At 35.6% G+C, this 22,635-nt stretch overlaps 1 protein-coding gene across 1 annotated transcript in view; it reads left to right on the top strand.

The window, feature by feature from the left end:
* LOC120530789 (extracellular calcium-sensing receptor) overlaps positions 1 to 22,403 on the top strand; it is a 35,801-nt gene extending 13,398 nt beyond the window's left edge. Inside the window, exons 3-8 of the mRNA XM_039755439.1 lie at positions 9,955 to 10,109; positions 10,735 to 11,026; positions 12,202 to 13,032; positions 16,385 to 16,612; positions 18,078 to 18,201; positions 21,487 to 22,403. Coding sequence (XP_039611373.1) covers positions 9,955 to 10,109; positions 10,735 to 11,026; positions 12,202 to 13,032; positions 16,385 to 16,612; positions 18,078 to 18,201; positions 21,487 to 22,403 — 2,547 coding nt within the window. The remainder of the gene's footprint in view (positions 1 to 9,954; positions 10,110 to 10,734; positions 11,027 to 12,201; positions 13,033 to 16,384; positions 16,613 to 18,077; positions 18,202 to 21,486) is intronic.
* Positions 22,404 to 22,635: the final 232 nt, after the last annotated feature.

Here is a 22,635-nt window from a genome sequence, read left to right as displayed (position 1 = left end):
CGTGTATAGTGTGGAAAATCTCAAGTGGCCTACACAGAACTATGATCTTAACCCTACTGAAAATGTTAGGGATGCATTGGAAAACAAGTTGCAAACCTGGTTGTTTCATCCAACATCAGTACGTGACCTCACAAATGCTTTTTTGTCAGAATGGGCACAAATTCCTACAGACACTCTCCAAAATGTTGTGGAAAGCCTTCCCAGAAGAGAATAGGCTTTTATAGCCACAAAAGGACAAGGGCAACTCAGTATTAATCCCCATGGTTTTCGAATGGAATGTCCAACAAGCTCATATTGTTGTGAAGGTCAGGTGTCCACAAACATTTGGCCACATAATGTATAATAACTTTGAATTGTATAACACACACGTTATCAATGACAGATGACTGTTCTATGTGATGTTGCACAATAACTATCACAGCACGATAGGAGAATAGTATTTGAACTTAGGCATACGCCATACTGCATTTTTTAACCAACTTCGTTGTAAAGAAGCTTCAAGAATTAGCTAACATGGGTATTTCTGTGCTCTGTAAGGAAAATGCACATGGATCTTTTCATTGACTATAAACAATGGAGGTCCACACCATTCTAATGATACATAACAAAGAACATATTTTTAGGAAGTCTGAGTTATTTTTTTGTGATTGTTTAGGCTGGCCATACATTATATGACAAGTAAATTGTCACAAAGTTTCAATAGCTGAATCTTGTTGATATGAAGATGACTAGGAATCACAATGGATGTCATACCTCACTCAGCAATTTTCAGCACAGTTGCACATATCCAAACAATTGTGAACAATTTTGACAACATTCTTACTGACAGCACTATTGACAGTACAAAATGTTTTCTAGGTATGAGGAGTTTAGCAGCAGTCTTAATCCATCTTTTTCCCATTCTTCTAGTTTATGACAGACACAGGATACCAGACAGATGAGCCTCTCTTCTGTTTGTGTAGGGCTAAAGCCCGGTTTTCCATCTTTTGAAATACTCCCTTCAGATGAGTTAGGCACTGGAACATCCCCAGCTATGGTCTTGAAAACTGGACTGCCCCTAAATGGGTCTTCTTGCAACTGTAGCATGTCACTGGCTGGGGCTTCTTACAACTCTGACACACAACAGCTAAAGCAAGCATGACCCCAGGCTGGGATATCAAGAAAAAAATTAGGAAACTACTAAGGTAAACATTTTATGCCTGGGATGCTTGGATCTCAGTAACATCCCCAACTGGAATACTTGGAACTTCTAAACTTCATCTTAACTTGGCTAGATGGGAGCACACTGAAAATGGATGGTCTGAAGCACAATGTGCATTGCTAAAGAACTTATATTTAAGTGCCTTCTCAGGGTTTAGAGAACAGTTTTAACAGTCAGTAATCACAGAAGAGATGCAACTAGGAAATCCAATAAGAGTTGCAGGGAGAAAATAAAAGGAATTGATAAGACCAGAGAAGTCACACAGAAGCCAGATGCTGAACAAGTAATTTTTGTTCTGATCATTGTTAATTACAAGTTTTGGTTTAATTACATTTTAAATGGAAAAAGAAATATGGGCTACAATCCATAAATTAATCTGTAGGCTGGTCACACTCTCTTTCAAATCTTGCAAGGTCCTTAAATTTTCTAATGCAGTTGAGGACCACACTCACACACACACAAACACAAAAAGGTCAAAACCATATCATACACCACTACTTAATTAACAGATTTTCTTCATAGAGAAATCCCATAATACTTACAGAAACTAGACAATTTGTTTTATATTTTGGTTGAGGTCTCCTATCAGATTTGCCACCAAATAAGAAAAGTGGCAATTATCCTCAACAATCTTCTCAATAAACAATAGAAATTAATGATTAAATTAACCATGGAATTTGCTTAACTATTCAACCTATAAACAACTATCATAAATACACAAAAAATAAAATAGAAATATATTAACTAAATGTAAAGTAACAACACAAACAGTAAACAGAAAATAAACACAAGCTGTCAGCTGCAGTGAACCTTAGATAGTACCATAAACAGCAAAATCTTCAGTGTAGTTTAGTGTTGTTTTTTCAGTGTTAACTTTTTCTGAGTTAACAAGTATTAATTCTGGTGTTGATTTAAGGACATCAACACTTGGAGTGTTACAGAGTGTTTAGATTGAGTGTTATTTTGGGGAGTAGGTGTACATTACACCAGCAAAGAGTGGATTTGATTTCCGGTGCTAGCTGGAACACCACTTCCTTTTTCTTTAATGGCGGCCGTTACTGATTGCACTGCCAGATGATAGATAAATTAAGGTGAGTATGATATTTATTTTTTACAAATTAATGACTGAAAAAACAATTGAATTTCAATCAGTACATTTTTACAATAGTAAGTATATTGCCATTTTACGCTTATACAGTAAGTGAGATTTTTAATGTTAGAGTTTCATGCTAATATTACTACATTAAACCCCTTGATAAATGGAAATAGACTACTTGTTATTTTAGCAAATTAATGATTGAGTAAATTATGTAAGGATATTTCAGTCCAAATACTTCTCAAACTCAAAGCAGCCCAGTGTCAGGACGACAAAGGTTCAATAAATGTTTTAAAACACATTTCACTGTATCATGCAGACGAACTACACCACATACCAACACAAACAACCTCATTTCAAAGCCACGGGTCTGTACTACACACATGGAAAAAATACATTAAATTGCTAGTTGGATTAAAACTTGAAAAGTTTCTAACTGAAGGTAAGTTTCACTCACTCACTCATCACTAATTCTCCAACTTCCCGTGTAGGTAGAAAGCTGAAATTTGGCAGGCTTATTCCTTACAGCTTACTTACAAAAGTTGGGCAGGTTTCATTTCGAAATTCTACGCGTAATGGTCATAACTGGAAGCTATTTTTTTCTCCATATAATGTAATGGAGTTGAGCGGGAGATGTCCGTGGGGGGGCGGAGTTTCGTGTGACATCATCACGCCTCCTACGTAAGTACGTAGAGAAGAAAGAAGAACTCCAAACAGCGATGAGCACAAAATGCCATTTCACAATTGAGACGGCAGAAAAACATTATGAAGCAAATGATGCATACAACCATATTCATAAGTACAGCTACTGCGGAAACAAAGCACGGCATGAACCGTAAGTTTATATTAAATTAAGTTCATAGACAGGCTGCCCCTGGCGTTTGTAATTTAGTGCCTGCCCATATAAGGCCGTCCATCAGCGGCAATCCAATACAAACACTGCTGGAAAATATTCATGGGTGAAGGACTGTGCTTATGCAGAGGAAGATGAGATGGTCAGGGTGGTGTTTGGCACAAACTCATTGAAACTGCAGAGAAACTTTTAAGTGCCGGGTCTTAGCTGACATTACACAAGATGGCACCAGCACAGCTGGGAACCTTCGATGCAAGAACACCAAGCAGCTCACGTGAACTGACGCAGTGCACCGACAAAAAGCAACAGTTCCAAAGAGTGCTGAACAAAAACCGAATTACACAATTGAGAAGGCAGCAAAAACATATGAAGCGCCTGATACATACAATCATATTCATAAGTGCAGCTACTGCGGAAACAAAGCACACGGTGGAAAAAGTGAATGTCCTGCTAAAGGAAGACAGTGTAAAAAACCCGTGCATGCAGTTTGTCACATCTCAGATAAAGAGGAAGACGAGCTGTTTATTGATGCAGTAAGAAACTAATCGATGAATGAAACCTCTTATCTTTACAACGATTGACAAACACGGAATGTAACTTGAACACAACACATCGTACAAATACGACCCTGATTGAAAGAAATAATGATAATCAAATCCTTGATAACAACAACACTCAATAACACTCACAAAACAATTACTGTATATTGACAATCATGTTACGTTATTTTTAAAATGTCCCCTTTTCTTTTCATAACTTCTACTTCTCCACTCGATACGCGGGTATATATATAAATGTATATATATACCCGATCTACAGTACATACTCACATAGACAAGCCACACGCTGTGGCTAATTGTAGAGTCTTAAGCCTCTAACGCCACATTCGAGGTTCGATTCCCGAGAGGGATGCACTGAGTATGTAGCGCTACCGATTCATTTTACCTTGCATCTCCTTGGTTTGGGACGTATGAAAAATATTAGGTTAACGCAGAATCATGTTACGTTATTTTAAAATGTTTCCCTTTCTTAGCACAAGCACAGCTGAGAAGCTTCGATGCATGTACTCCATAACGCGTTAAAAAAATAACGCATTTAATCACACTTTCAATTCCAAGCAAACGGGAACTTTTGTCAATGCATGATTTCCTGGTACATCCATTACACTGATGCACACATCACAGCTACAAAAATGTTAGAGTCGGAATAAAGCGCGTTCCTACGACTGATCATTTCGACTACCCGAGCGAAGCCTTGATAAAAGCATGGTTTTGTGCACACTGAAAAGCAAGCAAAATTAGATGCATTACAGAAAGCGGACTTTGTGGCTCTTACTGGGGATCATTGGACTTCCGTGACCGTTAGTAATTCTAATTACATCTAATTACAAAATGTTCAATGATCACACTGTTTTAGCCTAATGTACAAAATAATTTTGGCTAAGGTTACTCAGAGTTTAAAGATTAAGTTGGTCAAATTACCTTTTATGTTTCTGACTTATTTTTTTAAGAAGAAAAACTGCACTTTATGTTGAAATTTTGGTTATTATTATTTAAAGACAATACTATTCTGAAAATCTACTTAAAGTACTTAAACTACCACTTTATTTTTAAGTCTGCTCAATTTTAACCAGGGATGATATTTTTGTTTCTGTTTTGAATTCAAATGCAGTTTAAAAGCTTTTTTTCAGAAATTAAAACAGCTTCAGTTTACAATATTCATGTCCATGTCTATTATTTGATTCTGTGCCCACTAAAACCCTTTTAAATTAAAAAAAAACATTTCCGATTTGGGGCAAATTTACGTGTGCGATTACATACGATTAATCAAGATTAATTATTACACAGCCTCTAATTAATTGGATTAATTTTTTTAATCGAGTCCCACCCCTAATATATATATATATGTAGATATATATATGTAGATTTGTATATATATGTGTATATACAGTATGTAGATATGTATATGTGTATATATATGTGTGTGTGTGTATATATACAGTATGTGTATATATATGTATATATATATATCTATATGTATATATATACTAGCAAAATACCCGTGCTTCGCAGCGGAGAAGTAGTGTTTTAAAGAAGCAATGAAAAAGAAAAGGAAACATTTTGAAAATAACGTAACATGATTGTCAATGTTATTGTTTTGTCACTGTTGTGAGTGATGAGTGTTGTTGTCATATATATATATATATATATATATATAAATATAAATATATATATATATTTACACACACACAAACATATATATATACATATCTATACATACACACATACATATACATACACACATACATACATACACACACATATATAAACATATATATACATATACATACATATCTACATATATACACACACAGCTATTTCGTATCAGTGCAATACGCTGTTTGTTAAAACGGATGACACCCGCTCTTACGCAAGTCTGCGTGGATATTATGAACTATCGTATTTGTTCAAGTTCTATTTAAATTTTAAATAGAAGGAATTTTTATGTAGTCGACAGAAATATCTTTGGTAGGAATGGTAAAAACAGACAGGAATATTATTCCTGAATAAATCAACTCAAACCTTAAACAACTTATAATATTTTGCTCTCCATAAAAATATATCCTGTTTAAATTATACAAGTTAGAAATAAAGTAAACATTAAAAGAACAAACATTCAAATTTCTTTACTCTTATGTAATTTTATATTTTATAAAAAATAAACTTAGATTTTAAATATCCCAAAAGATTTTGCTCTCCATAAAAATATATCCTGTCAAAATTATACAAATTCAAATATGAACATGCTGCATAACAAAACCTGGAAATATAAATAAAATGTGTTCCTTTCAGCAATAACAAATCAAATCATTCAGTTGTCTTTGCTCATATGTCATTTTAGAGCTGGACGCCTGGCATCTTTTTTTGGCCACAAGTTCGTTTCTGTTTGGTGTGAGGTTCTGTGTTGTGGAGATTCTCAGGATGGATTGCAGATCCTCATCAGTGAGGCGACTCCTGTGTGCTGTTTTGTTAGTCTTTATCACTGAGAAGAGCTTCTCACACAGATATGTGCTACCAAACATGCACAAGGTTCGAGCCGCATGTAGACGGACTTTTTGTTCTTCAAAGTCACCAAAGCGCCGTGCAAACTCAGTGCGCAATAACTCTAGCTTCGCAATAACTTGCAGCATCATAAGGTAGACTTGATTAACGCAGTAAGTGTTCGGCAAGGCAGCTGAAGCGCTGCATTATGGGATCTGTAGTTTATTGTGTTACCAGCGCTTCATATACCCGGGCTTTAATAACAATAATACAGTATATAAAATGATCTCGGGCGGATATAATTACACGCCGGGCCGGATGTGGCCCGCGGCCCTTGAGTTTGACACATATGGACTAAATAGAACTTGAAAAGATATATTTTTTCAAATGTGATCGCGCAATTCAGATAGAGTTGATGCGCACTACAGCCTGCATGCCTCAATGAGTCATCCTCCCCTCGCTCTTACTTTTTTACCGTTCATCTAATGAATACACTGAGTATGGCTTTACCAAAACAATCATTGATGGCGAATAAAGTATCCATTATTCGAGTATGTAGAGCGGGATATATATATATACATATATATATACCCGCGTATCGCAGCGGAGAAGTAGTGTGTTAAAAAAGGTAGAAAAAGAAAAGGGAACATTTTAAAAATAACGTAACATGACTGTCAATATACAGTATTTGTTTTGTGAGTGTTGCTGTCATCAAGGATTTGATTATCATTATTTCTTTCAATCAGGTTCGTATTTGTAGGATGTGTTGTGTTCAAGTTACATTCCGTGTTTGTCAATCGTTGTAAAGATAACAGGTTTCATTCATCGATTCGTTTCTTACTGCATCAATAAACAGCTCGTCTTCTTCTTTATCTGAGTCCTGACACACTGCATGCACGGGTTTTTTACACTGTCTTCCTTTAGCGGGACATTGACTTTTCCAACGTGTGCTTTGTTTCCACAGTAGTTGGATTTATGAATATGCTTGTATGTATGAGACGCTTCATATTTTTGCTGCCTTTTCAATTGTGTAATTCGGTTTTGTTCAGCTCTTTGGAACTGTTGCCTTTTATCTGTGCACTGCGTCAATTCACGTGAGCCACTCGGTGTACATGCATCGAAGGTTCCCAGCTGTGCTGGTGCCATCTCGTGCTATGTCCATGGCTGTATTTAATGTTACCTTAGTCCTGGCACTTAAAACTTTCTCTCGCAGCTTCGCTGAGTTTGTGTCAAACACCACCCTGACCATCTCATCTTCCTCTCCATAAGCACAGTCCTTCACCCGTGAATATTTACCCATGGCAGTTTGCTATTGGATTGCCGCTGACGGACGGCCTTATATGGGCAGGCACTAAATTACAAACGCCAGCAGCAGCCTGTCTATGAACTTAATTTAAAGTGTAGGTTTACATCGTGCTTTGTTTCCGAAATAGCATCATGAATATGGTTGTATATGTCACTCGCTCGCTTCTTATTGTTTCGCTGCCTTCTCAATTATATAATGCATGTTTTCTTCAGCGCTTTTTGAGGTCTTCCTGGTTTTCTATGTACTGCGTGATTATGTGGGAGGCGTGATGATGTCACACGAAACTCCGCCCCCACGGCGTTGAAGCTCATCTCCATTACAGTAAATGGAGAAAACTGCTTCCAGTTATGACCATTACGCGTAGAATTTCGATATAAAACCTGCCCAACTTTTGTAAGGAAGCTGTAAGGAATGAACCTGCCAAATTTCAGCCTTCCACCCACACGGGAAGTTGGAGAATTAGTGATGAGTCAGTGAGTGAGTGAGTGAGTGAGTGAGTGAGTGAGTGAGGGCTTTGCCTTGTATTAGTATAGATGTATGTGTGTATATGTATGTATATGTTTATATATGTGTCTGTGTGTGTGTATATATATTGTGAAAGCTGGCCCCGGCACAGACAGACGGACAACATATTTTGCACCCACTGTTTATTTACACTATTTACAATGTCAATATCACGTGCACACTCACAAGCCCCAGTGCCTCTTGCACCGATTTCCCCAAAGTCCAGGGCCCACAGTCTTTGTGCCTTCCTGGCCGCCTCCCGTCCTCTCTCTCCAGTTCAGTCCTGCTACCTCCCGACATCCACCAATGACTGGAGGGAGGCGGCCTCTTTTATGGGAACCCGGATGGGCTCCAGCTGCTTCCTGGCACTTAGTCCTGGCCACATCCCTGTGTGGCGGAAGTGCCGGCTGCGCACCTGGAAGCCGTCCGTGTTTCCCCTTTCGTCTTCCCCCCAGCACTTCCTGGTGTGGCAGAAGTGCTGGGCTCCCGGGATCAATAGGCACTGGGGCGCCGCCTGGCGGTGGCCACGGGTCCCTACAGGGCTGGGCTTCCAAGCCCCCTACCCGAGGCCACCTATCTAACCAAGACGGACGCCCTCTCTCGGTCTGGAGGAGGCACACGCCCTCTTCCGGTCTTCCAAGGCATCCCGGCCGGGCTCCATCCCCGGCCAAAGACCACACGGGGTAAACCGGCATCGGGGCGCCGCCTGGCGGTGACCACGGGTCCCTACAGGGCTGGGCTTCCAAGCCCTGTACCCGTGGTCCCCAATATAACCAGGACGGACGCCCCCTCGCGGTCTGGAGGAGGCACAAGCCCTCCTCTCCTCCTCCTGGAGCCCGGCCGGGGACCACAATATATATATATATATATATATATGCCAGCAACACTCATGACAAAACAATTACATTGTCAATCATGTTACGTTATTATTAAAATGTTTCCTTTTCTATTTACTTCTCCGCTGCCAAGCGCAGGTATTTTGCTATATATATACAGATATATATAAATAGATAGATATGACAACACTCATATCAATGACAAAACAATTACATTAACAATCATCTTACGTTATTTTTAAAATGTTTGCTTTTCTTTTTCATAACTTCTTTAACACATTACTTCTCCGCTGCAAAGCGCGGGTATTCTTCTAGTAAATATATATACAGTATATATATTATATATAAATACTGTATATATTTAAGTAGCATATCTATATATTTCTCTGCAATTATTGCACTGTTTTAGTTCAGCATTTATTTTTTTGTCCTTTATTTTGTTTACCTCTACTGTATGTTTACAGTTCATGGAAATGAACTGAAGAGTAAATTAAAATGAATAAAAGTGTATTTCTGATGCTGCATGGCACAACAGCTAAATGTTTTCTTAAGCAACTTTACAGGTCTTTCTTGCCATGATATTATATAATATGTAACTGATGTTTACGCTTGATAAAGTTATTTTAGTTTGTTTATTTAGACAAATACAGAAATAATCTGTATTGCACAGTGATCAAAAAATACATGTAAATGAGCTCAACATTTTAATTCTTCCTACAGTATTACTTTAACAGTTCCATGTTTTACATTTGCATCTCATGCATTAATTAGTAGTATTATTTAATCATTTTCTCAAAGTTATAGCAAGTTTCTAGTAACTATAGATAATTAATGATTTATATTCTTGAATACACCTAACAGACCCCTATAGCATGGAATACTTTGGCATTAGTAGTTTTTCCCTAGGGTAATATGATGATGATTTCCAATAATAGCTGTAGCAATTTTGTTGATGTTGTTTTGTTGTTTTTAATACAATTGACACCTTTATATATAAGACTGTATAAGTAAGATACTGCACTAACATAATGAGTACAAAATGCCACTATCAACAGCATGTAAAGATTTCCACTTTTCTTTAACCTTACTATTGCTTGCTGCCTCTGCTGGTTTTCAGACAAGTACTATTTGCAAACTACTAAGCATATTTGACTTACCAGGGTTAGAAAGTGACGGTGACATTGTTATTGGAGGCCTATTTCCAGTTCATTTCAAGGAATCTGAAACTAATCTCTCATTTGATATTCGTCCTACTACAACAAAATGTGACAGGTAGGTCAAAAAATGTACTTATATGAAAAAATGTGATTTAGTTCTTTCATAAATACAGCAACAAACAAAAAGGACACTGAATGCTTTGTTAGTTAATAGTAAGATTACACCTCATCTTCTGGCAAAGTAGACTGCTTCTATTCAGATAATTATAGCTGTCAACATTGAGGACAACGCAACAATTTTATTTATGGAAATGAACTCTAACTTATTTGAGGTTTTTTGGACACAATATCACAAAATTTATGTAATAAACAACAATATACAAAAGTTCTGGTTTTCCAAAGATTTAATCTATTTATACTGCTGCACACAATCAATCAGGCAGCCAAGAAATAACAGAGTTGTATCTCTAAATATTTCATTTCAGTACTATATTATATTAATTTATTTAAAAAAATGATAATTCTTTAGTTCTTCTGTAAATGTATATTAATTTCTATGATAAGGATCATTAGTTTTTCAAGCTAGTCAAATTCTTATGTGCATTTATGGCAGATGTTTAAATACTTGTCTTTCATTTTTAACAAATAATCTTTTTTATTGTTTAATAAATGTATTTTTCCAACCATTGTCACTCATCTGAAATGGAGGAGCTTTTTTTCTAAAAGGTTGGATTTGTTAGCTTTGATTTTAGAGCATTCCGTTGGGTTCAAACGATGATCTTTGCCATTGAGGAAATAAACAAGAACCCTACACTGCTGCCAGGTGTAACACTGGGATATAAGATTATAGACACCTGTGACAACATTCACAACGGTCTGCAGGGTGCTCTAAAATTGGTGAATAGCAAAGATGAAACATCATCTTTAAATCATTGCAATGCAAGTAATGCTGTCCCTGCAATTATTGGATTAGCTTCATCTTCACCAACGAGGGCCATAGCTCATACAATAGGACCCTTTGGAATTCCAGTGGTAAGTACCTGAATAACAGTATTAATAGATTAAGCAACCTGAATGAGAGTGTTTATTGCTTTTTATTTGAACATCAACTTTTATTACAACCATCCTTTTTCTTAACCTTAATCTGTGCAGGATCACAGAGAACCAAATCATATTGGCAGAAGCCAAGTGTAGAAGGGAATCTAGTGAATTACATTGATGTTTTTATTGAAATAAAACAGCCTTTCTTTTATTCATTTTTTATTTGCTTGTTTTATTACAATGCCTTGGTGAGCTGAAGTCCATTTTACTGTAGAAGCATGTTGTACAAAGCATGAAACAGGCTTGGTTATAATGGCAGTTAGTCAAAGGACACAGTCACAAACACCTCTCTCACTAGAGCTATATATTAGCTTGCCACATTTGTCCTTTAGATGATCAAAAAAAATTAAGTATTAAGAGAAAAGTTATCTAGATGTGGGAATAATGTTCAAACTCTTCACAGAGAGTGACTGAGCTGAACATTGAATACAAGACTGGAGCTATGAGGTAGAAGCAGTGTTAACTAGTGAGCTACCCTGACAAAATGGTATGCTACTACTACAATTCCTGTCATTGACTGTATAAAGCTTGTACATTCTCCTCATTTCTATATCCATTTTCTGTTTATATGTTGAGTTCCTTTCAAGAAAAGCATAAAAGGCTAACTTTGAAATCTAAATTGTCCTAGTATGTGTTGGTGTGGATGTGTCCTTGATTTATCTCTGTATTGTGCCTGAAGCTGCCATGATAAGCTCTAAGTCACCAGAACCATTTACAATCAAACAAGTGGTTTCAAATAACGGATTGATGTGTGCAAGGATAACTGAATATTTGTAAAAGAAATCATTACTTGAAACTTTAGTTTACAGTTAAGAATAACAAAAACTGTAGCCAATAAATATCTCCTATTGTTTGTAATATTTCAGTATTTTACTTTATTTCATTTTTATGATTTGTTTTTGCTGTTCATGTTTTATTACACAAACATATACTACTGAAAGATTTGTTAAACATTTTATGAACATGTACAGTTGATGATCTAATTACAAAAGATTAATAATGTCTGCAACATTTCTGCAAAAGTACTTTCCAATAACAATAAGTTACAGTTCTATGATTCACTTTCTTTTATGTGTACGTGTTTTTTTATTTCAATTTCTTTTTAGGTCAGTTATTTTGCAACTTGTGCTTGTTTGACAGACAAAAAGGAATTTCCCACATTTTTGCGGACAGTGCCTAGTGATTTATTTCAAGTTAGAGCACTTGTTCAGCTGATCACCCATTTTGGATGGACTTGGGTGGGTGCCATTGCAACGGACGATGATTATGGCCATTACGGTATTCAGTCTTTTGCAGATCAAGCTAAAGAAAAAGGAGTTTGTCTTTCATATTATGAAACTATCCCCAACATTTACTCTGAAGCAAAGCTCAGGCAGATTGTAACCACAATAAAAAAATCAACAGCAAAGGTGATCATAGTCTTTGCCTCAGAAGGGAAATTCTATGAACTGCTAAAAGAAGTTCTAAGGGAAAACATCACAGACCGACAGTGGATTGCAAGTGAAGCTTGGGTGACAGCTGCTCTGCTAACAACAGATGAGTTTTACACAATTTTAGGAGGAACAATTGGCTTTGCTTTTCGGGGAGCTCAGATATCTGGACTTCTTGAGTTTCTTCAGAGGGTAAAGCCTTCTCCCCACCAAAAGCATGCGTTGGTTAATATGTTCTGGGAAGAAATGTTTAATTGCAGACTTAATTTCTCAGAAGAGTATATAGCTCATGAAACTACCAAAACACGCATTTGCACAGGTTCAGAAAACCTACTTGAAACAAAAAGCATTTTTTTGGATGTTTCTCAGTTAAGAGTTTCCTATAATGTTTATAAAGCAGTATATGCTATTGCTCATAGTCTACACAAGCTGCTGGAATGTGACAATGAAGACAACTTAGGCCAGAATATCTCATGTAAATCTTTCTTTCCATTAAGGCCATGGCAGGTATATATATACATATTATATATATATATATATATATTTGATCTCTCTCTAAACAAAAATAGAAAGTCCAATATCCAGTTGTGCAGTAAGGTTACATATTCATATGTACAGTTCAATATGATTTATAATGACCAGAGTTATACTCATTTACAGATGCTACAGAAGTTTATACTTTAAAGATAATGGGTTTCAATTAAGATATGAAGAAAATATCTACACAGATTTAATTATATAATGAAATAATTAATGTGGTTTACTCTCTTTTTAATTCAGCATGCGTTCAGTTACATTTAAAACTAACTAACATTAACAAAGACAGTAGAACTACTATATATAGTTTTTAAAAATACAACAGTATGAAAACATGTATAATTAATAAAAAATAATAATTCAGTTAGCATGATGGTACAGTAAGAATGTGAAACATGCTTGACTTCTGGTCTGAATATTTGTGGGTTTATAGAATTTTTAATTTTCTTTCATGGAATTATTCTCTCCTATGGATATTTGACAGGTGTGAGTAAGCGTGCACTGCAGAGAACTGTCTTACCAAATCTCAGTTTTGGGATAGAAAGTAAAACTGACACTCACAGGAAGCCTGAAAAAGTAAAAGTTGTTTTTATTAATGGTTTCCAGAATTTGCAGAAATACATTTTTGAAAGCAGTTGTATATTTTACAGGTAATAATAACAATAATAATAATAAAAAGTGCTAACTTTATATGAAAAATGCAGCTATTTTAAAAAGCATACTTTTCAGAGAGTAACATGAGAACTGCCGTGCCTGTTGCAGTGGGCAGGTATCAAACAAACACATTTCTGTGTGTTTTACTTAGTCTTTCTTTTTCTGAGGTTTTGTGTGATACTACACCCCCAATTTTTTATGTATTATATCACAAAACACACTATAAACTATATTAACCTAAAATTAAATCTTTATTTGTTTTTGCAATGGAGACTGGTTGTGTACATAAAATGTGTAGTAAATTCAAACAGAAAAATGATAAAAAAAAAGCAGTATCTAATCAAAAGCAGTTACATACCAGTGGCGTAGCTAGGGATGGGCGGAGGGGCCGGTCCGCCCCTGGTGGCACATTTTTGCGAGCGGCATTATTGGTCAAAAGGCTCAGTACAATTCATTTGTTAGCAGCATGGTTTGGAAAAATATTGCTCATGAATGAAAAAAATAAAATTCTCTGATTTTTATTCACAAATGCTTCAAAAATAATTTTCATACTGTCCATCTGTGATGGCATTAGACACAACAGTTGAAATCTATGAGGCGGTAGCAAAAATAAACATAAACATTACACCAACACTAATTTCTAGGAAGATAAAGAACTAATTTACAATTTATAATTTTGTTTCGTTATCAAGCTGAATGTGTACTTGCTATACGCAGAAAATATCCCCACCTATCACTTCTACACTACACTGGTTCTGCTTTTCGCAGCGTAATGATATTAAACTAATAATTAGAACACAGCTTATCAGTGCGTCTATACTATATTCTTGTCTAGTTGATGCTTATAAATAATTATATGTGAAAAATGATTGCTGTTTCTCTATACAGTATATGAATAAATCTATGCAAAATGTATCTTCATTTTTCTCTTTACGTAATTTTAATTTTCAACTTAAATAGGTTAACATATTCAGATATGTTGGAGGGTGGCAAATTAAAGCACCGCTCCACCTCGAGCGGCACAAACTCTAGCTGTGTTATATACTGTTATATACTTCACATTTTTCTAACAGAGTTAGCCTATTGCATCATTTATTACATTATTTTGGTATTTATAATATTATTATAAAGTATTTTAAATTATGTTTTATTATTATTATACATAGTTTAATGTATATGTGAATTAAGTATGCATATTGCTTGTATTTGGGTATACTTAACTAAGTTTATAATTAGCATGTTTACATGCATTTCAATAATTTGATTATTCACAGAAACCTGATTTACAAAATGCCATGTTAACTTTTGTTTGGGTAGAGAAAATGGGTTATTGGCCTCTGGGGAACCCAACTGAAAGCTTTTGTAATCTGCGTATATCCATTGCACCCTGTCAGCCTGTGCATGAATTTGCTTCATACATGCTTTCAGCAGTTATGGATAGAAACATTCACAAAATAAATTTCTGAAGGTAAATGTTTGGGTGATCACATTGTTCCCTCACCTAGGTGACATTATCTGTCTCAAAATTTATAAATCTCTAAATTTATTTTGAGGAGCTGAACGTACAGTGCTAAACTCAACAACACAATCTCAAAAGCAGTAGGGTAACACGTTAAAAGTAAAGTGTGTTACATAGTCTGATTACTTTTTCAAGTAATTAATAACCTAACACAATACAATAAAAATGGCAGCATTATTATTATTCCAGCTGCACTGGGTGTAAGATAAGATGTACACATATTGGGGCTTTTGCAGATGTTAGTCGCACAGTCAAACAGAACAGAGTTTGCTATTTGCATATAAATAAAGCATCAATTAGACTTAACATATTAATAAGACACAACAGGCATCATGATTATTTATTTATTTATTTATTTCATTCACACTGGCTGATGACAGTGTTTAACCCTTTTCTGCACAGTTTAATGACACTGGAGTGTTCTGACAAAGATAAGCTCCAGAAAATTAGTTGTGCATGTAAAAGCAGGTTTTTAAGAAACTAGGTTTCTGCCTTAACCGGGAAAATTTGATTTAAGTCCATTAGGAAATTCAAGTCTCTATTATATGTTGATTTTTCATTTGAAGTCTTGTTTGAGTGTATTGTTTTCCCTTTTTTGTAATACTTATACCTTTATAATGAAGATGTCATCTAGCATACCCTAAGAAGATGACTCAAACTTTTGTGTAGTGTACTCATTTCAAAGTTTATCAAATAGAGTGCACATCTATGCAGTTCTGAGTTTTACAGATGATTTACAGAATATTTAAACAAATGTTTTACTAGGGTTTACTATATATATATATACATATATATATATATACACACACACAGTTTACATTTGCTTCGATTACATTTTCTGTAAATAAACAGGTGAACTTTTTTCTGATTTCACAAAAACAATATCTCATGGCTGACACAATGTAGAAAAATTCTAACATTGTTTTTAATAAATTGCACATTTTAGTATATTTTTATATACTTTGCTTCTTATTGCTGACAATGTATAGTTCAAGTCATAAAAGTAAAGTCATCCATATAGTCTGATTAAACAAAACATATATATATTTGCTTACAGAAGAGCTGTGATTTATTTTTCATCCTTGGACGCAACTTCATATTTGTTACTGAAGAGTATATTTTTGTCTTTTGTTATTTGTATTTATTTAGGTACTTCGCCACTTGAAATCTGTTAACTTTACCAATCAATTTGGTGAAAAGGTATATTTTGACCAAAATGGAGAACCTGTGCCATTATATGACATAATAAACTGGCAAAAAGATTTCAGTGGAACAATAAAGTTGGTAAAAGTTGGGTCATTCGATGCTTCTGCTATCGCGGGTAATGAAATGGTTATAAATGAAGAAAAAATCATATGGAGCAGAGGCCAGACTCAGGTATGTTTTACATGAAACCAGATTATTTGTGTTCTGTCTTGCCATTTTTAATTTGAGATTGTTAAATGGATATAAGCTTTGAAAAGATGTTTCTTAGATATATCATTATATTAAAAGTATATGAATAAAATTTGCCAATTAATCCTTAGTCCCTGTCAACATATTTACTGAATTTTCCAAGACTTTAGGTTTAAGGACTGAGAGTTGGAATGACTTTTATAAGTTTCAAGATCACAAAAAATCTGTATAATTTTTCATTTAAAGTAGCACTGTTCATTGTAAGAAGTAAAAGTCACCTCTTTTTGTATTCTATTGAAGGCTTGCTACCATTCTCATTATAATTTTAGGCAAAGGACTCAAACTGGAACTTTACAGATGAGAGATTAATCCATAATTACCCAGGGGACAGTTAAAGGGAATACAAAATAAATTACTTTCAAAGTTAGCAGATCACATTACATCTCATCAGTTAATCATTCTGTACTTTTCCAAAAGCATGTAATTTTATACCTGTCAGTTACTCACCTCGCTATGTTTGACATCTGCTGATTTCCATTTGGGTTTAATTAGGCAATACATAATTGTATATGTGTTAGTGTTAATTCAAGTGCAAATTCTAACATGTTTTAATAGAGTACACCTGTAATAAAATGTGAAAAAACAGAATACCTTAGCAAAGAATCTGGCAAGGCAAAAGAGTAAGCAGTGTGGTGACCCAGGGATCATAATTCAGATCAGATCAAGGTTTTTTCAATATCTGTATGTTATATATTTGTCACTTTTTGCAACCACAGTTTAAATAGAGAAGGCCAACCTGTCTAATTTCCATCTGTGACTATAGCACAATCTGATTATACCTCTGGGGCAACATTGAAAATACTGTATTTCTATTGAGCTTAATGAACTAAGTTAATTAAAAGCAAGGTGGATTGGTTTAATCTTGTTCTGTATAACAGTTTTATTCTTTCTGATCCTTAGAGTTAAAAAAGCTGAACATGAAAAACTCTAAAGTAGTTATTTTATGAAACCTCTTTAAAATAAATAAACTTCTAAAGACCTTTGATATTTATAAAGTCGGTAGGTGGTTCATTGACTGTTAGATCTAAATACGTTGTTTCAATGTTGCTACAACAGCAATAGTTGCACCTCACATTCAGAAACAGCACCTTAGAGGCATGGTATAAACTATAGTTATAGCCTTTAACACACCGTCTACCTGTTTTAGAACAAAAAGGCTAAAGTGTAAAAAAAAAATATTCTTGACACAAGGGAAGCTGTTGAGTTATCATTAATCAGAGGAACTTAAATTATCCAAGCATTTTCATATTGTTTGCATTCTTTAGTGTATTGCAAAAAAACATTTTGAAAAGCAGCCATTATAAGATTACACAGACATCCTGGACGATAAAAATGGGAATTTTATATGAGTCATTCCTTTTTACAATTAATGATCTTTTCTTTATAGGTACCATATTCAAAATGCAGCCAAAGTTGTCCTCCAGGTACAAGAAAAGCAACACGAAATGGGGAGCCTACTTGCTGCTTTGACTGTGTATCCTGTGCAGATGGAGAGATCAGCAACCTTACAGGTGATGGGTTCTGATTTGTTATTGTTATTATTTTATTAAAATATTGTATATGTGGACTATCCACACAAAGCCCTACAATAAGCTTAACATGAATTTACCTGAACGGTGCATTATTAAGGGTTGATTTAATTCTATTTCAGTTACTCTAACTCTAGTTAAGTTACAATATGCTGTTTGCATTGATCAGCTGGAAGCTTACACTGTTATAAAAACATGTATATAATAAAATATAACATTCTTCAAACCCCCTTATCCTAGTAAAGTGTAATATGTACAGTGCATCCGGAAAGTATTCACAGCGCATCACTTTTTCCACATTTTGTTATGTTACAGCCTTATTCCTAAATGGATTAAATTCATTTTTTCACCATAATGACAACGTGAAAAAAGTTTACTTGAGATTTTTGCAAATTTATTAAAAATAAAAAAAATTGAGAAAGCACATGTACATAAGTATTCACAGCCTTTGCTCAATACTTTGTCGATGCACCTTTGGCAACAATTACAGCCTCAAGTCTTTTTGAATATGATGCCACAAGCTTGGCACAGCTATCCTTGGCCAGTTTTGTCCATTCCTCTTTGCAGCACCTCTCAAGCTCCATCAGGTTTGATGGGAAGCATCAGTGCACAGCCATTTTAAGATCTCTCCAGAGATGTTCAATCGGATTCAAGTCTGAGATTCAGTCTGAGAGATGCAAACAATCTTCATATCTGGCCATAAAACTCTTGTCTCTATTCAAACTATGTTGTAATGTAATCTATTTAGTTAGCCAATAAAAAGTGTCATTTTGCTTGACTTCTCACTACATTCACAATGACTAACACGGTACAACACCCTAGTACTACAGATTAAAATCTTTAAAGTCAAACTAAGTTTTGTATATATTAGGTTATTTACGAATTGATTTTCTCATATTTATTTTGGTCTTGATATTAGCTTGCTTTTGACGGATTGTAACAGGAATAGACTCGACACACTTAAAAAGGTTTGGGGCAGCCACTTGTATATTATTCCTGGTTGCAAAAGGTTCTTTAAATTGTACAGAGATGTTCTTAGTACGGAGTGCAAAACAAAACTGTTGAGGGTTTGTAAAGATGGCAGCTTTAAGGGATCAGATAGGAAGTGATGTAAGGAAACCGGAAGTGATGTTCTTCGGATGTCAGACTGGGTGTCGGAAGTGATATTCTTCTGGGCCCTGGAACCGGAAGTGATATTCTTCTGGGCATCGGAACTGGAAGTGACGTCATCTGCTCTGAATTAGACAGGTTTTCCGGCGGCTGTTCTGTAGAGGTAACAGGAGAAGGTTTAGTGCACCCCGCCACCACCTGGCCTGGCATGGAATTACCTTTGCTTGGTCCATACAACGTCCTCCTAGTTGCACATGTGTGACACTATGTTTACCTGAAAGTCCATTTGTTCTTACCTCCCCATTGCAAATTTAATTCGCATAATATCTGCCACTTTGGTCACAAGAGTTTGTAAGCTTTTTCTGGCTTCTCTAATCTTTAAGTCATTTATGATTTAGAAGCTATACACTTTACACTTAATTAGACCTCCTTCTGTGCTCCTATAATAATGAAAATCACTGTCTTCAGTCATTCGGGCTTCCACTTGCACACAAGAAAATTAGTTATTTGCCCCAGAAGTGGGTGGGATTTCCCAAGAAAGGTCTGTAAGGAATTGAGAGAGAGAATCAGTGCATTTCGCCACCCCTTGGTTCGGCATGGAATTATATCTATTCAGGACCTTTTGTTGTCTCCTAATAACGCGTGTGTGACACCACTTAACTTGATTTTTTGCTGTACACATGAAATGTCTCAGTTTTAGTGACTGACAACCCATTAAGAGAAAACAAACAAGCATGTAGTCATAAAAAATTGGGACAGTTAAAACAAACAAGTAAAAAACATTTGGCAGATCACCAATTATTAGAAAAAAAATTATTTGAAACAAGACCAAATACTTTGAGTGGCCACTGTTCATTTCAGTAGTGAAACTGTACAGTAACAATATGAGCAACCAAAGAACTATCTGAACAAAAGATCAGTAATCAGCACAAATGAATGAATTTTAAAATGAATTTGAAACTGTTATTATTTGACAGCATGGAGAGTGGTCATGGTTCAGACCTCCTTCACAAAAACTTGTGTGTTGATAGATAGATAGATAGATAGATAGATAGATAGATAGATAGATAGATAGATAGATAGATACTTTATTAATCCCAAGGGGAAATTCAAATACTCCAGCAGCAGCATATTGATAAAAATAAACAATATTAAATTAAAGAGTGATAAAAATGCAGGTAAAACAGACATTAACTTTGTATAATGTTAACATTTACCCCCCCTGGGTGGAACTGAAGAGTCGCATAGTGTGGGGGAGGAACGATCTCCTCAGTCTGTCAGTGGAGCAGGACAGTGACAGCAGCCTGTCGCTGAAGCTGCTCCTCTGTCTGGAGATGATCCTGTTCAGTGGATGCAGTGGATTCTCCATGATTGACAGGAGCCTACTCAGCGCCCGTCGCTCTGCCACGGATGTCAAACTGTCCAGCTCCATGCCTACAATAGAGCCTGCCTTCCTCACCAGCTTGTCCAGGCATGAGGCGTCCTTCTTCTTTATGCTGCCTCCCCTGCACACCACTGCATAGAAGAGGGCACTCACCACAACCATCTGCTAGAACATCTGCAGCATCTTATTGCAGATGTTGAAGGACGCCAGTCTTCTAAGGAAGTATAGTCGGCTCTGTTCTCTTTTGCACAGAGCATCAGTATTAGATGATAAAGCATATTAGTCCTTAATTATTAAGCCATTCACATATAATGAGAAAAACATCTGCTGTAGTCTCCATATCTGTTGGTCTGTCTGTCTATTCACATGAAACAACTTAGTTCCCAGTGGATTGATTTTGCTGAAACTTTGGTTTGAGAAAGAAAGGGCAGAATATATGTTTGTTTGTCATAGCTCCATTCTCTCTAGTAAAAGATGTAGTTCATGATTGAATTTTTCATTCATATTGAACTGTCACTCCTGGTGCAAGAAAACAAGAAAGCAGTTTTTTATTTATTTCACTGATGTCTTCGATTAAAGGCATTATAGCATTTTCAAGTTTTACACTAATTGATATTAGAAATAAGGTTTGATGTACTTACAACCCTGATGTGGTGCAGGGAGTATTGATAATCAGTGGATGGATGAAGGATTGATTGACTGTTTTAATGTCATTTATTGTTCAGAGTTTTTATTTCTTACAAAAGGCAAATCAGTTTTTTTTTCTTTTTCAGATTCACTAGAATGTACAAAGTGTGCCCTAGATTTTTGGTCGGATGAGAACAGAACAAAATGTGTTTTAAGAGATGTGGAATATCTTTCTTTCCAGGACACAATGGGAGTCGCTTTAACAGTTGCAGCTATACTGGGAGCTTTTCTCACCCTAAATGTAATGGCCATTTTCTTTTATTTCCGAAGCACTCCCCTTGTAAAAGCAAACAATTCAGAACTCAGTTTCCTCTTGCTGGGATCCCTGGAGCTGTGTTTTTTGTGTTCACTTACATTCATTGGTGAGCCGTCTCTGTGGTCCTGTATGACTCGGCACACAGCATTCGGGATCAGCTTTGTTCTATGTGTTTCATGCATTCTGGCAAAATCTATTGTGGTGCTAGGAGCATTCAAATCAACGCTACCAGCATCCAATGCAATGAAGTGGTTTGGACCTTTGCAACAGAGAGCTATTATCATCAGCTGCACTCTGCTTCAGGCATTTCTGTGTATCACATGGTTGACTCTGTCTCCCCCATTTCCTTTCAGAAACACCAATAATCAAGGAGGAAAAATAATACTTCAGTGCAATGCAGGCTCAGTCTTAGCCTTCTATTTAGTGTTAGGATATATTGGCCTCATTTCATGTGTTTGCTTCATATTAGCCTTTTTAGGGAGAAAGCTACCAAATAATTTCAATGAAGCAAAACTCATCACATTTAGCATGCTAATATTTTTTGCTGTCTGGATTGCCTTTATTCCAGCCTATGAAAGCTCTCCAGGAAAATACACTGTTGCAGTTGAAGTTTTTGCCATACTATCATCTAGTTTTGGACTTCTTTTATGTATTTTTATTCCAAAATGTTATATTATTCTTCTGCATCCAGAAAAAAATACTAAAAAAGGCCTCATTGGCAAAGCAGTATCACTTAAAAAGCACTAATAACCACTGAAGACTGCAGCTTGACTTTTTTTTTTGGATCATTGCACAGCTTTGCTTATGAAATTTAAAATAAAGAACAATAGTGCCATCTTGTGGTTGATAGTCAAAATTGCCTGTTCAAGTAAATGTTTTATGAAAAAATTCTTTCTTTCTTTCTTTCTTTCTTTCTTTCTTTCTTTCTTTCTTTCTTTCTTTCTTTCTCTTTATATTAAAATATCTGTTATGTCACCTT

The sequence above is a fragment of the Polypterus senegalus genome, chromosome 1 (assembly GCF_016835505.1).
Source record: "Polypterus senegalus isolate Bchr_013 chromosome 1, ASM1683550v1, whole genome shotgun sequence".
Lineage (NCBI taxonomy): Eukaryota > Metazoa > Chordata > Cladistia > Polypteriformes > Polypteridae > Polypterus > Polypterus senegalus.
The sequence above is the reverse complement of the archived record's forward strand: the minus strand, read 5'-3'. Positions and strand labels throughout refer to the sequence as shown.